General features: G+C 48.6%; 1 protein-coding gene across 1 annotated transcript in view; it reads left to right on the plus strand.

Moving 5' to 3' along the window:
* EHD2 (EH domain containing 2) overlaps positions 1-17,211 on the plus strand; it is a 39,668-nt gene that overhangs the window by 5,968 nt on the left and 16,489 nt on the right. Inside the window, exon 2 of the mRNA XM_084814929.1 lies at positions 5,083-5,180. Coding sequence (XP_084671055.1) covers positions 5,083-5,180 — 98 coding nt within the window. The remainder of the gene's footprint in view (positions 1-5,082; positions 5,181-17,211) is intronic.

Here is a 17,211-nt window from a genome sequence, read left to right on the forward strand (position 1 = left end):
CAGAGGATGAAATACGTCCATTACCAAAATGTTGGCAGGGGACATGAGTCTATAGGTGTGACTTCTCACAGTTTCTCTTTCCAAGGGCCAAATCTCAGCAGCTAGAAGATGCTAGGTCAGGAATGGGCAACATGCATTCCACAGGCCATGTTACTACTGTGGCCCCTGCCGCACTGCAAAAAAAAAAAAAAAAAAAGGCCATTTACCACCCAGTTGAAAACAAGCTAAATTTGTCCCTTTTAAGCCTCCATAGCGACTTGCTTCTGAAATTCGGTAGCAAACCCCCAGGTTTTATCCTGCTGCTGTGCCACCACTGAATTTTGTTGGCAGCAGGAGTGGGGTGGGGAAGGGACCCTGGACCCTCTGAAGCTGCCCACCCCTGTGTTAGATCATGATCCACCAGTGCACTGCAGATTGGAGAAGGCTGATATAATACTAAGTAGGTTTGGGTATAGGGAGAATTATATGATACTATGAGCTTTTTTACATAAGGCATTTTTGGTGTGCTTGTGATTCCTTACCCATGATTGTTTACAGGTTCTTTAGACGACATCATGATCCTCCAGTTTTGCTTCTGTTTTTTTTCAGAGCGCTTTCCTGGACTCTTTTAGAGCAGGGAAAATGGGGTATTATTTCTGAACACAAAACAAAAAGTATTTTCCTTCTTGTGTAATTGTGATATTCCACTATAGCACAGCACCATCTAGAGGTTATGTAGCTGAAATGCAGGAAAGGAAAAGCTCTGTGTGGAGCCTAGATCTCAATTCTGCAACAAAACTGAAAGTAGATGCAGCACTTAACAGCTTTGTGTAGAAAAGCCCTAAAAGCTCAAAAAGGTGGGGTGAGGACTACTGGAGCTGGGGTATCCCTAGAGTTGCCAGTGTTGTTACAAGCAGAGACAGCTATTTGGCTGGCAGAAATCCACTGGTTTTTCATTGCTGCATCTCCATGCTTTGCCTGTTGATTTCCGCCTGATGTAGCTTAAAGATGTAGCTCACAGCATTTTCCCTTTTTTTAAAAAAAAAAGATGTGACTACCATTCTCCCAACTGATGAAGTCTTCTTTAAAACTACCATTTGTTGTACAACAGTGGGAAACTGTGGACTTGGATGTCCCTGGATATTTTCCAGAGGGGTCTACTTTTAGCATCCTTGTTTATACTGGATGAACTGCGCTCCTTCCTCCATCAAGGGGTTTGTAAACATAAACTCTGCACCAGGCACATAGCACAGTCTGATTTTTGGCAGTTGCTGTCTCAGTTCTTGCTTGCTCCACCTCTGTGGATCTACCCCTGGGGAATCTCAGCTGGGACCCCGAAATCTGACTTATACCCTCCACCCCTATAACAATGAGACAAAATCTGGAGGAGTAGAAAAGCTAATCTGAAGCAGAAAAAAGACAAAATGGCCATTGTGTCTTTGAAATAAATGATGCAATTCTAATATCGCTGAGGCTGCAAACCTATGCATGGTTACCTGGGAATAAGTCCCATTCAGCTCAGTGAAACTTAGTTCCATGTAAACATGCCTAGGATCAGGTTTTTAGGTATCTATCTTTTAATATTTTAAAACTGCTGTAGTATATGCAATTAGGGTACAAACAGGTGGATTTATTCCATCCTTTAAAACAGAGCTGCAACCTTTAGTTGGTTTAAAGGGCTTTTCTATACAAGGTATTTATCATGTGCTGGTCATTCCCTACTCACGGTTGTTTTGGGTTCTTTAGACAACATTGTGACCCTCCAGTTTCGCTTCTGTGTCTAAGAAACACTTTTGGAGAGTTTTTTTAGAGTAGAGAAAATGCTGCATTTAATTGTGAAAGTGAAAGAAAGTGCAATTTCCTCTTGTGTGTTTGTGCTATTCCACTATGCCACAGTGCCACCTAGAGTTTATGAAGTGGGAAAGCAGGAAACACTCTTCATGTATTGCTTGGATCTCAATTCTGCAATGAAACCAAAAGTAGATATAGCGGATTAACAGTCGATTAACAGTCTTGAAAGAGTAGATTAATCAACCAAAGTTGTTGCTGATTAATCTGTGAGGTTTGTAAAGGCTTTCCTAATGCTCTAGCTCAGAGAACACTTCAGGACTGGTACCTTTCAATCATTTTTTTTTTAAATACCCAATAATGAACAGCCTTTTCTGTTGCTTATGATAAGGTAGGTTCCACCTTCTTGACTCATTTTAGTCATTGAGGACCAATCTGAATTGGTGTAAGCAAAGGGGCAGGCCCAGCTATAGAGGCAAAGTAGCCAACTGCCTAAGGAGGCAAAAGTCCTGGGGTGCCTGAGCTGTGCACGTAAAGAAAGAGCAGCCGCCTGCTCAGCTGAAGGAAGCCCACACCAGCTCAGCCACTGCATTCCAGGGAGTGCATGACTGAGATCCTTGTGGTCTCCATCAGCTCTAGGGGAATTGGCCACAACTGGAAAGGGGTGGAAGTAAAAAGTGACAGACTCTGGCTGCTTTCAGATGGAGGGCTCCTAGTTCGTTGTTGTTCAGTCGTTAAGTCGTGTCCGACTCTTCGTGACCCCATGGACCATAGCACACCAGGCCTTCCTGTCCTGCGCTCTCTCCCGGAGTGTGCTCAAGTTCATATTCATTGCATCGGTGATGCTATCTAGCCATCTCATCCTCTGCCGTCCCTTTCTCCTTTTGCCTTCAATCTTTCCCAGCATCTCAAAAGATGTTGTTCAGCTATTCTGCCTTTTTCTCCTTAACATTTTTTTTTTCTGGTAAGAAAAAAGATGGAAGAAGTGGTGGGGAAATATGGGAGGGTTATGAGTGGAAGACATCATCGTCTGGACCCCCCTGTAAAATACAGTGTTTGCGGCATGGTGATTTCATGATAAAAGCCTTGTCTGGGAGCACTGAGAACAAGAAAATACTGAGCTTTTCTACAAGAGGCATTTATTGTAAACTCGTCATTCCCTACTCACTGTTGTCTACGGGTTCTTTAGACAATGAGATCATGACCCTGCAGTTTTGCTTCTGTTTTTAAAGAGCACTTTCAGTGAGATTTTTTAGAGCAGGGAAAATGTGGTATTATTTCTGAAAGAAAAAGAAAATGCTTTTTCCACTTGTGCATTGTGCTATTCTGCTATACCACAGTGCCACCTAGTGTTTACGCATTGGAAAAGCAGGAAAGGAAACACTCCTCATGTAGTGCTCAGATCTCGATTCTCCAACAAAACCAAAAGTAGATACAGCGCATTAACAGCCTCGTGTAGAAGAGCTCTGTCTTCACTAGCTCTGTCAACTCTTGTTCATTTAATAGGCTGCCATTGTTCGTTGGCATACCATAAGACACAACAGGTGGCAAATTTTGACTTTATCCAGGGCAGCAAAAACCTTTGGGCAAGCCCTGGGTGAAGCTGAGAATTAAGTGCACACCTGCTTATTTCAGAGGCTCTACTTCATTTACATTTTTATTTTTTTGAAATATTTAAAGAGTGGATGGCTACCTCTCCCTTTTCATTCAGGTCTACAAAGGGCTGAATGCCATTTTTCAAAATCTAGAGTCTAGGGGGAGCCCAGGCACCTAAGACTTTTCAGCCTAAGGTAGGGTTGCAGGTGTTGCTTTTCCCTGGCAGGGCACCTGTGCTGCTAACAGCTGCTTTGGGAGGCAGAACAGGGGCAGCCTTCTCCCCGTACAAACACCATGTGCAGTATGGACATCGACCATGCTGCAGACACCAGTTTGTCACAGCAGTCAAGAAGACTAAAGACTGAGAATGACTGTCCCACCCCATTAGAGAGCCATCTACCACCAAATACCCTGTGGGAAGGGACAGGCAGTGGCGTAGCAGAGGCTGGGCTCGCGGGGATGCAGCTCTGGCACTCTTTTATTAGCAGGGACGCTGATGACATCTGCCAACCCTCTCTGACCTCCCTGTTTCCTCTGTGCTTAGCTGCAATCCGCAGAGCAGCGGGGTGGGGGGCTGGCTCAGCAGGGATGAATTTTCCCAACAGCAATATATTGTTCCCCATGGTAATGCAAAGTATTGGTGGGGGGGTTGGTCTTGAATGGGCAGTTCAAACCCATTGGCTTTACAAAAGACCTGTGCCTGGTGGAGAGGAAAACTGCAAGAACTGGGTTGCTGTTATGGATCCACACAGCAGCCTACAATTTTGGACTCTCCTTGGGGGTGTGGCTGTGGGGACAGTCATGATGGGTGCCTGGACTTCAGAATGGCACTTCAGCATTTAACACTGCGCCACTTGGTTTGGGCAGGTATTCAGAGGGCAGATGCCTTTCTGCTTGGCGTGCACTTCACTTCGGCCCCTATGCCCATCAAGCACTAGCCCTGATGTGGCGGAGCCTGGCCTCGCAGGGATGCGGCACTGGCACTTTTTTATTAGCAGGGATGCTGACGTCATCTCCCCCCCCCCCCGAATTCCCTGCTCCCTCTGAACTTAGCTGCAATCCTCATAGTAGTGGGGGGGAGCGGGGATGAATTTTCCCAGCAGCAATATATTGTTCCCTGTTGTAGTGCAAAGTGCTTTGGGGTGGCCTGCTCTTGAATGGGCAGTCCAGACCCATGAGCTTTAGAAAAGACCTGCTCCTGGGGGAGATGAAAACTCCTAGAAGTGGGATGCTGATATGGATCAACACTGCTGTCTGGATCTTTGGACTCTCCTTGGGGGCGTGGCCTTGGGGATGTCATGACGAACGCCTACACTTCACAATTGACCACTGTACCACTGGGAACAGGAGAGGGAGGGAGTTGAAGATCTCCTCCTCCTGCTGGTCTGTCCCCTCCCCTCCTTTCCCACAAGGCCAACAGACACCAAGGGCCCTCTGGGAAGAATAGGGACAAGTTGTTACGTGTCAATATTGCAATTTTACTCTTGTCTTTTGATTTTCTTCTAAGCCACCTTAGAAGGATTTGTAACCTTCACAGTGAGATAAAACTAATTATAAGAAAGAAATCACAAGGCCAGGTGTTCAGGCTTGCCAGGTCCTCAAACGCTTCAGTAATGCATGTGGATCATCATGAGATGCCTGTACAAATGTCCCTCCCTTTTTGTTGCTCTCTTCTAAACAAACCCCTCACCCAGACTCTGGCCGTTTCTCTCCCCTTAGGTTCATGTGTGCCCACTTGCCCAACCAGGTTCTGGAGAGCATCAGCCTTATCGACACCCCAGGGATCCTGTCGGGTGCTAAGCAGCGCGTGAGCCGAGGTAAGGTGACGTGGTGGGGACAAGGTTGGGGGCTGCCCAAACTCGTCCTGCCTCATTGGAACAAATGGGCTTTTTGCACTCCCCGTTGATGCATACTCAAAGTCACCCATGGAATCATAGGCCATTTCTATAGGAGGCATTTAGCGTGCACTCATGATTGGTCACTCATGAAAGTTCGCGGGTCCTATACATGACATCCTCCTCCTCCAGTGCACCTCCTGCACTTTGCAACCTTTATCGCATTTTTGTTCATGATGATGAAAGTCTGGCATTCCCCCCCTTCCTGCTATGAACCCTGGTAAATCTATGGTGTACTGATGAATGGCACTTTATCACAGCAATACCACAGTGCCATCTAGTGGCTTTATAATGAAACATATAGAACATGCCCAGAAAGAAAACCACGTGGAAAGGTGCCGAGCATAATCCCGCAAGGAATCCGGAAGCAGAAGCCCTGGTAAAGTTCTGGGATTTTAGCTTCATGTACAGAAGCCCATGGACTTGGGAGGGACCTTAGAGATCATCTAGTTCAACCCTTGCTCAGTGCAGGATGCAGCTACAGCATCACTGACAGATGGCCATCCAGCCTCTGCTTGAATACCTCCAGCAAAGGAGAGCCTCCACCTCCTAAAGAGGTCTGTTCCACCATCGAATAGCTCTTACCATTGGGAAGTTCCTCCTGATTTTAGCTGAAATCTGCTTCTCTGCAATGTCCACCTCTTAGTTCTAGTGTTGCCCTTTGGAGCAACAGAGCACATAGAATCATAGAATAATAGGCTTGGAAGGGGCCTGCCTATAAGACCATCAAGTCCAAATGTCTGCCCCATATTCTTCGTAACAGTCCTACAGATATTTCAGGGTAGCTATCATGGCTTCCTGTGATCTTCTCTTCTCCAGGCTAAACATACCCAGCCTTTTCAGCAGTTCCTTGTAAAACTTGGTTTCCTGACCTTCCTGCTCGCTCTCTACTGGACACATTCCAGTTTGTCAATGTCCATCTTAAAATACAGCACCCAGAAGTGGACACAAGACTCTGGTACTCAACACAAGTTAGGGCTAGTTCCTTTTCCTACGCAGGTTTGATGGCAGCAACTGAGTGGTGACTTGCCTGTTTATCTCAATGTCGATAGTGCAGGAAAGCAGCCGTTGGGGGAGAGACAGGGTGAGAAAGGGTAGAGAGGGGAATCAATGCAAGAAAATGCGGTCACACACACTTAGGCCTAGGGTGCTTCCAAACAGACGGCTCCTAGCACTAAGAAACCATTGCTCTCTCACTGTAAGCTACAAGTGGAATTGCAAGAGACTATCCACACAAGGGGGATATTGTGCATTTCTATGTGTACATCCCACTGTGTTCTGTCCAGTAGTGCCCCAAACGCTGCTCTTCCATCTTTTGACAGGGGCGTGGTTTTGATGGGGGCAGCGACTCCTCAGGAGGATGAAAGTATCGCATCTGACCACACATTCACTATGCCTTTTGCAGTGGGTGCCCCTTTTATCATCTGTTTTTGTTTTTGATCTTTTAAGCAGCAGTAAAACATTTTTCTGACTATATATATTAAGATATCACTTAAATGAAAGAATGTTATAGCACTATACCCCTATAATGCTATCTATCTATGATAAAGAAAAAAACTTCCTGCTGATTTAATATGATGGTTAATGGTAGTGACCAGAAAGGGTTTTTTAAATGATTTTTTTAAAAACTGGAATTTTACTATTATAAAGTATACTTGGTATAGCACTATTCCCCTATAATGCTAATTTTAAAAAATGAATTTTAAAAAGATATTTCTGATCACTGTCATTCACCAGCTTGTTAAAATGGCAGTGACTACAAAGGGGGCAGGGTGCCATCATTTTTAAGGCTGCAATCCTATATCTACTTACCTGAGAGTAAGTCCCATTGAACTCAATGGGACCGACATCTCAGTACACATGAATAGGGTCGTGCTGTAAAGGTATATGTTGCACTGTAAGGTTATTTTGCTATTATTTTAATATACTTTAAAAAGATTATATCCATAAACACATTTCAGCGCAAATTAAACTATTGAAAATAAATAAATGGCAGATTAAAAATGGTGCCTACTGCAAAGTCTGTACTGAATGTGTGCTGAGCTGTGATAGGTTCAGCTGTCCAGTAAATCACTAAAAAAAGGTAAAAGTGGCCCCAACCAGTCGTGTCCGACTCTAGGGTGTGGTGCTCATCTCCATTTCTAAGCCCAAGAGCCAGCGCTGTCCGAAGACGCTACCTCAAAACCACACTGCAAAAAGACAGAAGAATAGTGCTCGTTTGAGTGTGGTGTAGTACTTACAGTGTTGGACTGGGACTTAGGAGACCTGGGTTCTAGTCCCCACTTGGCCATGAAGCTCACGCGGTGACTTTGGGCCAGTCACTGATTCTCAGCCTAACCTACCTCACAGGGTTGTTGTGAAGGTAAAACAGAGAGGAGGAGGGTCATGAACACCATCTTGGGTTCCTTGCAGATGAAAAAAAGGTGGGATATAAAGGTAATAATAAAATAAGATAGATAGATAAATAAATAAGGGCAACTACACCTATGGAGGTGGTATTACTCTTCTGCCTTTCTCAAAAAAAGTCCAACTTTCTCCCGGAGAAAAAAAGACAGCAGCAGCACTGGGAAAACACAGGAGGATTACAAATGGATGACAGCGGGTGCTTCCAGACAAGGCTTTCATTGTGCAATCGCACTGCTGCATTCACAGAGGCTGCGGGAGGTCCAGACATTATGATCTTCAAGTTGTGGCGCTCCTGAGTTTTCCCATGGCTTCTTCCATCTTTTTTCTTACCGGAAAAAAATCCATCAAGGAGGAAAAGATAGACTGGCCACACAAGGTCTTTTGATTGTTATCAATAGGAGCCCTTCATCTTGAAACACCCAACATCGGGTGAATCCCCTTAAAATGTGAGTGAACCAGCCATGGCAATTCCACAATGAATCCTTGTCTGGAAGAGCCCAGTTGGGCAGGGGTGGGGAAACTCTTTCAGCCTGAGGGCCGAGTTCAGTTTCGGAGAAGCTCTCAGGGGGCGCATTCCAGTGGTAGGCAGCACCGAAGGCAAACTGGGCAGAGGCAAAGGAGGCAGGGATGTTTTAGCTCCAAGCTCTTCCTGCCAGAAACGAAGCCTTAGGAGAGGCATTTCAACCTTTTTGGAGGGGGCGGGGGTGGAGGCGGGGCCATCTGGGGAACCTCAGGGGGTTGTGTTAGGGCCGCAGGCAGGCCACATTTGGCTCACAAGCTGGAGCTTCTGCGCCCTTACGCTTGGAGAGTAACATTAGGATTCAGGGGTCAAGCCTAAGGTTTGAGATTTCAAGGAGGGATTAGCAGGAAGAGAGAGGGGAGCCCCACATAGCCTTCAGGATGTGGGCTGCCAGGAGGGCAGCTGGACAGAATGAGCATAGCTGTCGCCATAGAGAGCAGGTGGCCACCTTCCGGAGGCCGAGGGTGGTGGTGTTAAATGGGCAGGAGCTGGACATTGGATCCAGGACTCCCAGATGGTGCCCCTGGTTCTCCGTGACCTTGGTGATGTCCCTTGATGCTGCAGAACTCAGCTTCTCCTCTTGCCTCTGCACCTGCTACAGAGCGCCGAGCTGTCTTTGGTTCTTTCCTCTGCTCAGGCCACAGTCGCTGCTGCTGCTGCTGCTGGATGTGGCATGTCCTTGGGTGTTTCCCTGGCCTGTGGCCAGGCCCTGAAGTATCAAGCTCTATTGTGTTCCTGCCCACAAGGTCTGGGCTGGTAAATATTGATTCAGTCTCAGGGGCTGATTTCAGGGGAAACAAAGAGTGTGCATATTCATTTCAAAACAAAGGAAGCAGCTGGGGGGCTGGAGGAGAGATAGAATTAAGGTTGCCAACTTTTTCCCTCACCCTGCTCCTGTGCCTTTAACAGCAACTCAGTGAGCTTAAGCCAACTTTCCCCTGTCCATCTGCAGGTCCCATCATTCCCATTGGCCATGCTGGCTGAGAATGATGGGACTTGGAGGGCACCAGTTTGTGCCAGACTGGCTGAAGCTTTTCCCTACCATTTACTCCACCACTAAGGGAAAAGCTTCACCTGCTAAATTTCTGCATGGCAGGCTGCTGTCAGAGACAGGAGCAGGGCCAGGAAAAGTTCACAACCACTGTTTCTCTCTCACACACACACGCATGCACTGCTCATGTGAACAAACGGATGGTTAGAGGGGGCTAAGGGGTAATGCGAAGCCTTCAGAACCCATCAAGCTGAATGCAGTCTACCAACCACATACTGTGGCCTTTCCTCCCCTCCCCTATCTCCCCCCCACCTGCTTTTTGTAACATCTTGCCTGATGAAGAGACCTGGAGATCTCGAAAGCTTGCACATTTTTTGTGATCTTTTGGTTGGCCTAATAAAGACATTACAGTAATATGGATTTTGGAATACTGCGGCAAGGCATTGCTTGACACCCCTCCCCCCTCCAGTTTTGTCTTTCCAGGCAGGCCAACTGCCATTATTTATGGGAGTCGCTCCTAAAGTGGCTGCATTTGTCTTTGTGAGTCGTGCAGGCTTGATTTAAGGCAAAGATTAAGAGATCCGGGGGGGGGGGGCGGATTGGCGACAGATGGGGAAAGACTCTCAGGACGGATGTAACTCATCAGCTTGGCAAATTGTGTTGGCTACGGAAGGCGCGCGCGCGCGCGCACACACACACAGAGCTTGCAAAATGCAAGGAAAAGTTTAGCAAGCGCAGGAACGAATCGGTTACAAAGGCAGCTATTGAGTGGGAACAGAATGTGCGAGAGAGAGAGAGAGAGAGAAGGAATGCACAGATAAAACCGTTCTCTGAGATGTGCTCTCTGCATTCCGAGGTGGGTCAAGGGCGCTCTTGAGTCTAGATGTGTGAGCACTAGTGCGGATAGCAACAAGGTGAGGCCGAAAATGATCGAAGGGCATCCGGTGGGGAAGGCACAGGAAATGGGCACTGGGTAAAGCCCTTTAAAAACGTCGCAGAGCCATAAGGTTTCTTGGTAAAGTTATCAGATGTTGCGCCTCCAGGATCGCAGAACAGCGTAGCTGGGGGTTTCCTCCCTGTTTGACATAAGCGCCGCGCTGAATCAGACCACGGACCTATCCGGTCCAGCATTCTGTTCACCCAGTGGCCAACCAGGGCCTTTGAGAAGCCCACAAATAGAACATGAGCACAATAGCATCTTCCCGCTCATGTTCCCCAGCAACTGGGATATAGAGCAAGACTGCCTCTGATCCTAGAGGCAACGTATAGCCATGTGGACAAGTAGCCATCTATAGCCTTCTCCTCCATGAACAAGCAAAGAAGTAGTGACTGGCCCCAAATCACCAAGTGAGCTATTGGTCTTAGGAGGGATCTGAATCCAGGTCTTTCCAGTCCAAGTCTGAAACCATATCAAATACACCACACTGGGAGCTGTTTTATTCGGAACAACCAGCCTTCAAGATGCAGCATGCAAGCTTTTGAGTTGCACAGAACTCTTCCTCAGCATGGATGTTGCAGGTGGCAGGATGGGAAAAGCGTCAACGGGGAAGGGATGTTTCTGAGCATGGGCATGGTGTTATGCTTTTCTTATTGTTTGGGGCAAACTTTTTAAGGCCTGAGCTGAGAATTAAGGCTAGGCCATACGTTAAGGTTACAAGTTAGACAGAGGCCTTCTGAGACAAGGCAGGAAGGAATTGCTGCATGTAGATTTTGGGGGGAGATTTGAGTTTTGGGGCCAGAGGCAGGCCCAGCTGGGAATGGAGGAAACTGTGGGAAGGAAAGGGTGGGTGTGGCAGGGCTGACATAAGAATGATCAATGGAATTTTGAAGAGGGAAGGGACAATTGTGATTCTGGATGGAGGCAGATAATATAATTTCTTTTTCTGAGTGTTGACAGTGGCTTTGGTGTGTACGCACACATTTCCTTTGTGTGTGCCCCGCCACCTCCACCCCTGTCACCTGTTTTGGGTGTGCACCTTCACAAACTCTTTCAAAGCATCTTCAAATTCCTGGAAAAAGTCCAGCCTCTGTGCGGTAGGGCAAAGGGTGGGGGAGAGAGTTTTACATTTTAGGGAGGGAAAAGTGCTAGCCTTGGGCTGCTGCTAGCCTGCTCCACAGGGTTGTTTTGTTGAGGATAACAGGGGAAGCCTGCAAAAAGACTGCTTGATGGGAAATTCTGTGGAAATGCATGGGTACCCAAGTAGTGGAGGCTGGTGGCTCTGATGTCAGTGGGATGGTGAATCCGCTCCAGGTTTCAGTAAGAACTCTAAAGGACCTAGCCAAAGTGTGGAGTCCTTTAGGGTTCCGCCTAGTTCTGTCTGAGACCCGGAGTGGATTCATCGCCCCACTGACATCGGAGCCACTGCACTGGAGGTTCCAGGGATGAAGCGTCTAGACCCTTCCCTGGACAACTGGCGCTGACATATTCCACGAGCTTAGGGTGGGGATGGCAGAGCCCTTTCGTGCTCTCCCTCTGACGTTAACATTCCTGTACTCATCTCCCGTTGGAACTGCTGGTTTCCACTGCGTGGGATGGGCCTGATCTTGTGGCTTTTCATTCCACCAGGCGGTGTGGGGGAAATCTCTCCTTCCTAAACCCTCTCCCAATATTTCTTGGTTGCTGGGCACCCCTGGAGAACCCCAACCGGGCTTCCAGTGTTATCTCTGCATTTTACACTGAAGTATGTGGACAATCAGGACAAGCCCCACCTCGGCGGACAGGGAGAAGTGGACATAGGGGGAGGCCGCGCCCTGCACAGATTTGGTCTTGTTTACTGCAACCGCATGCCAGGAATCTCTCCCTGTAGACAAGTCTTTCCCCTTAGCCTGCAACAACCTGGTCCTCTCTGAGTGGTACCGCCTGACCCCAAATGGCCAATCCTAGCGGCAAAAGAGGAGTGTAGGTAGATGGCACTCATAGCACTGCAACATGCCGGCCCAGCCCTACCATTAGAGAGAGTGAGGCGGTTGCCTCAGGCAGCAGATGTTGGGAAGTGGCAGCAAAGGTGCTGGAAGAGAGAGTTGTGCACTAAACAGCCTGCCCTTTTCTCCCTAAACGAGGCTGCTGCTGTCAGGCGCAGTGGAGAATTCTGTCCCATCACCAGCGTTGAGCTGGTGAGCGTCTACTTTCCATACAAAGTTTGGGGCGGTGGCAGTGGGAGGGGGAGAACTGTTATCATGGGGGTTCCTGAGTGGACTCTTGCAGGTGGTCACAGGCAAATATTGTAGGGCACCCAGCTGTCATATTATCAAATGGTCCTCTGCCCTTTTTAATTTTCTGTCTGGAGACCAGTTGTGCTTATTCAGAGGTGAGGGATTCCGCGTATGCGCAAAGACACTCTCTAATCTAAGCCAGGATTGCTTCACACCTTGCAGGGCTAAGCCTGGGCGAGGCTTGCCTGGAATTAAGGCCTGCCTGTCTGGGGTCTCAGGAGGGATTGCAAGGGAGTGTATGCTACAAAATGGAAGGGGGTGAGAAGGCACAGTCAGCTGGGTGTCTATGGGAAAGAGCAGCCTCACGCCATGGCAACTGAAGGCAAGATGATTCACTTTGCAAAATGCTGAGGAATGTCCTGGGCGTGCCAGGGACGGAGGAGGAAGGGCTTGCGTCCAGGGGAGGACGCAGTGTGCTTGCATGCATGCATGCAAAGGTTGGAACTAGGAAACCGTGTGGGTTAAACCAGTGTTAGGATTAGCCAGTGGGCACATATTCAAGTTTTAAAAATACATCGGTGGCCTTTTTCTGAACGACTTCCTGTCCTCCCTCCTCGTCATCTCTGACTGGTATGCCAATGTCTCCTCTGCTATCATCACACTTGGGTTTGGGGTTTTTTTTAATTCTCGCAACAGAATTAGGTGGTAGAATGGAAAGCACCACGTTAGACCACAGATGGAGTGAATCTCCCTGCAAATAGAAAAGCAGCACCACAGGCAAAGGGCGAAGCCGTCACCTTTCTCCAGCATATGCTAGCTTTCTTTTTCCAGGGATATTTGTTTTAATTCCTTTTTTCTTTTCTTTTCTTTTTCTTTATATGGAGGAGAATTCAAACGTGATCTCCCCCCTCCTCCAGTCTTATAATCTGAGCTAGCAGTGGCACAGTCGGTTCTACCATCTCATTCCAAATCTCATTCCCCTGAATAAATTATGCCCAGGCATCGCACAAACAGTCACAGAAACCTTAATGTGAAACGGAGCTACTTTGGACGTTCGGTTCTCAAACAGACCATGCGGTGGAGGTGGTGGTGAGGATAATAAAAGAGTGCTTCTGTGCATGTGAAGACTACTTCCCCTTGACCATGAGGCTGTGCACTTTTAGGATGACCAAACATGTTAGAACATGTAGCTTCCAGGTTAGTTTGAGCACGACCACCGCTTTATTTATGTCAGTTTTTAGGTAAAAGCTGTTGACCAGTGTACTTCCCCTGGCCACCAAATATTGGGTTTATCTCAGGCATGTGCAGATCAGGATGGCTGCATACGAGTTGCTAAAAAGGAGAAAATGCATCACCAGAAAAAGAGGATGCAGATTTACATGCAATGTGTATGTGCTAATTTATATGTATAGATGCAAATTTAGAAATCATTATTATTCATCTTAAATAGAAATATAGTCCATCTCACCATAGTCTGGAAGACTGAGACCAGGTGAGCCATGTTCCTGTCTCTTCAGTCTGCTGTCCAGGTGCAAACAGTTCTTGGGGTTCTTCCTTTGTAAATTGGGCTCAGACTGGACAACCCTTCCAATAGAGGGTGCCTTCAAACAGAGGACAGTCCTCTGTAAAAGAGGACGTCTGGCCACCCGAGGAGACCCCCCACTGTGTTGAACCACATGAACCACCCACCATGTATGGTGCTAGCATGAATCACAGAATCATAGAATAGTGAGGTTGGAAGGGGCCTACAAGGCCATCGAGTCCAACCCCCTCTGCTGGCCCTCTGCAAAGCCTCCTAGTTTTATTTATTGCATGGCCAGGGGAATCCTGTGGTGGGAGAAACAGGGCCATCTTAAAAGCACATGGCAAGCTCCCAAATGCACGGGTACTGGGCTACTCTAACTTGCCAGGCTGAAAATTGCATAGTCCTGCTTGGGCTGAATTGTACCACTGTAAAAGCACAGACCTTGTCGTTCTGGCTTTCGGACTAGAGAAGTTATTGTTGGTGTTGTTCAAATGCTCCCCATGACCTGGGGAATGTGGCTGCTGGTTCTGTCAACTGTGGATCAGGGTGGAGATTCCCCCCACAAAACACCCCTGAGCAGAAGAGGTTTTCTTCCCTTCCACTGAAGCATGAAGGGCTGCTGTAGTTTTGCCCATCCAGGCCTGCGGGCCGCCCGCCCTGTTTCTTGGCTCCTTCACCTGCACGCAGCCACGGAGCCGTGGGGGTTCCAAAGCAGAGAGGAAATTCCTGCCGCGAGTCGGCACACGCCGGAGCCAGCTGCCTGCCCGTCACCGTGAATGACTGCGCTTCCTCGGAGGTGTGCTGGTGCCAGCATTTGCTCAAAAGCTCCCATCAGACTTTGGAAATCCAAATGTGGGCGTGAGAATCTAGAGCCCTGCTGTGCATTTGAACAGCTGTGGGACAGGCACAAATTCAACAGGTGAAAGCTCTGCTTGGCATGGAGATGCAGTGATGGGGAGGAGAGAGAGAAAGAGAGAGAGAGAGCTTCACCTGTTGAATGTCTGCCTGTTAAACAGCTGTTAAAGGCACAACAGCCTCTACCCAAGAGTTGCTGTAACACCACAGCTGGGGAATCCTCGCCCACTGTTGCCCTGTTTTCACTGGGTCACACATAGTGGCTGGGAATCTGTGTTGCCACACCTTCCCTTTGTAATCCTTGTTCCAGAGCCTGAAAATTCAATGTTTGGCTCAGAACAGTTGTTCAGGGCCCAAACAAACATTGCTTTAAATCCGTATCTAGCAGCCACATCTTCCCCCACCCTTCATTTTTACTCTAGAGTAGGTGCAGAGCCTCTGATCTACATCGGGCCCATAGCGGGGAGGGGGGAGGATTAAAGACTCCCCGCCCATGGTAGGGTCCTGATCCAGAGTGGGGGCCCTGCACTTACTCCACAGTAAAAATAAAAAGATGGAGCTGCTAGACACAGATTTAAAGTAACGTCTGTTTTGGCCCGCACTTGGGACGGGGGTGGGTGGGGACTCCAGCCCTAACTTCCTTCTGCCTCTTCCCCCTCACAAGCCCTGCAAGTGACTTCACCCCAGGGAAATGCCTTGGAGGAGCATGGCTGCCATTTTTCCTACCCAACTTGGTTTTAAAGGAGGGCCCAGCTTCCCCCCTTCTCCCCACCACCCTAAGGTGTCTCCTTTGCACTCTAGCTGGACCAAAACCAGCACTAAAGGCAGAGATGAGCAGCTGCCTCTCCCGCCTTCCAACATATTCTTCCTCTTTTGCTGGGGACTCGAGGGATGGGAAGGAAAGGTTCCTCCTGCGCAAGCACCGGGTCATTACTGACCCCTAGAGGGACGCCTGCTTTCGCTGGCGTTTTCATGGCAGACTATAGCAGGGTGGTTTGCCATTCCCTTCCCCAGTCGTGACTACCTTTCCCCCAGCAAGCTGGGTACTCATTTTACCGACCTCGGAAGGATGGAGGGCTGAGTCGACCTGAGCCGCTACCCGAGACCCGGCTTCCGCTGGGATCAAACTCAGGTCGTGGGGAGAGTTTCGGTTGCAATACTGCCGCCTACCACTCTGCGCCACTCCCCACAATTCGATTCAGAATTTGCTTGGTATTTACATGTTCTTTTGGAAAACAGGGCTGGCGTTAGTTGCCAGGGCCCCTGTGCCCTAGCAGGGCGGCCAACTGATGCCTGTCTAGCCGCCATTCCAATTTCGCACAAGGCCCCTGAGGTAGCTCGGCTCCAGGGCAGTGTGAGAAATTAAAATGGCGGCTATACACCCAGGCCCACTCAGACCACCGTCATCCTCCACCGCCAGGGAAGCTCAACAGGACCCACCGATGGAGGAGGGGCCCATGAGAGGGCACTTTGCCCAACCCAGCCCCCTTCAGACTTGGAGCCAGCCCTGTCAGGGAACTCTGAGGAAAAGGGATGTCTGTCTTTTCCAAGACCATGTTGGTGAATGGGTGCTGATGGTGCCACACTCAGGGCCAGGCTGAGGCGTCTTGCTGCCGGGGGCAATGGAGAAGATGGGCCCCGCTGCATTCCACGTACGGAAGCCACCTGAACTGGCCATTTAATCTACTTTGGCACTGGCAGCAGGATACCTTCCTCCACCACACCCAAGGGCAGCAGGCTCGCTTAGAGGGCGCAAGACAGGCCATACGGAACACAGGCCTCTATCCTCCAAGAGGGGAATGACTGTGGGGCTCAGGAGACGGCCAGGGGGGTGCTGCTGCTGCCCCACAGCATCTGCCGCCAGAGGCAGTTGGCTCACTCTACCTAATGGTAGGGCCAGCCCTGCACATGCCTTACAGTATTTCTTGCTTAGGAATTGTAGTATTCCTCTGCCCACCCCAAAATCAACATACCTAGGAACAAAAGAGGGGTTTAGATTGGGGCAGTGGGGGCGGGACAGCAACAAAACAACTGAGAAAACTGACTCATATTGAGAAGCCAGTTGCCAAACAAAAAGCTGCTCAGCCGAGTGATCACATAATTCCACAGCGACCAATAATAAGCTTTTCCTCAAAAGTAAGGGTGCTCAGTTCGAACTCTGCACGTGTGGAGGATCTTGTTTTACATAAAGCGGAGAAGAACTCGGAGGAATGACGCTCGGTTTCTAATGAAATTCTGAGCGTTATGAACCAGACACGTTCGCATGTCTGCACATACCCAGAGGCGCTTTTGCTATTGCACTGCACATTCCAGATCTGAGCCCTGATGTTGAAACTGGGGACTGGAGCTCTACTACATTGTGCTGTGATTTATATTCTGTCTGGCCAGTCATTCCTCGTCCATCCTGGGGCAAAATGGGAGCAGAGAATGGTTCCTTTGTCTGACCTTCTGTATCTCTATCTTGTGACACCAATCCGGAGTTGAGTATTCCAGATTCTTCCGC

Source organism: Heloderma suspectum, chromosome 10 (genome assembly GCF_057233095.1).
Source record: "Heloderma suspectum isolate Gila_16-S chromosome 10, 16-S_ref, whole genome shotgun sequence".
In the NCBI taxonomy this organism is placed as follows: domain Eukaryota; kingdom Metazoa; phylum Chordata; class Lepidosauria; order Squamata; family Helodermatidae; genus Heloderma; species Heloderma suspectum.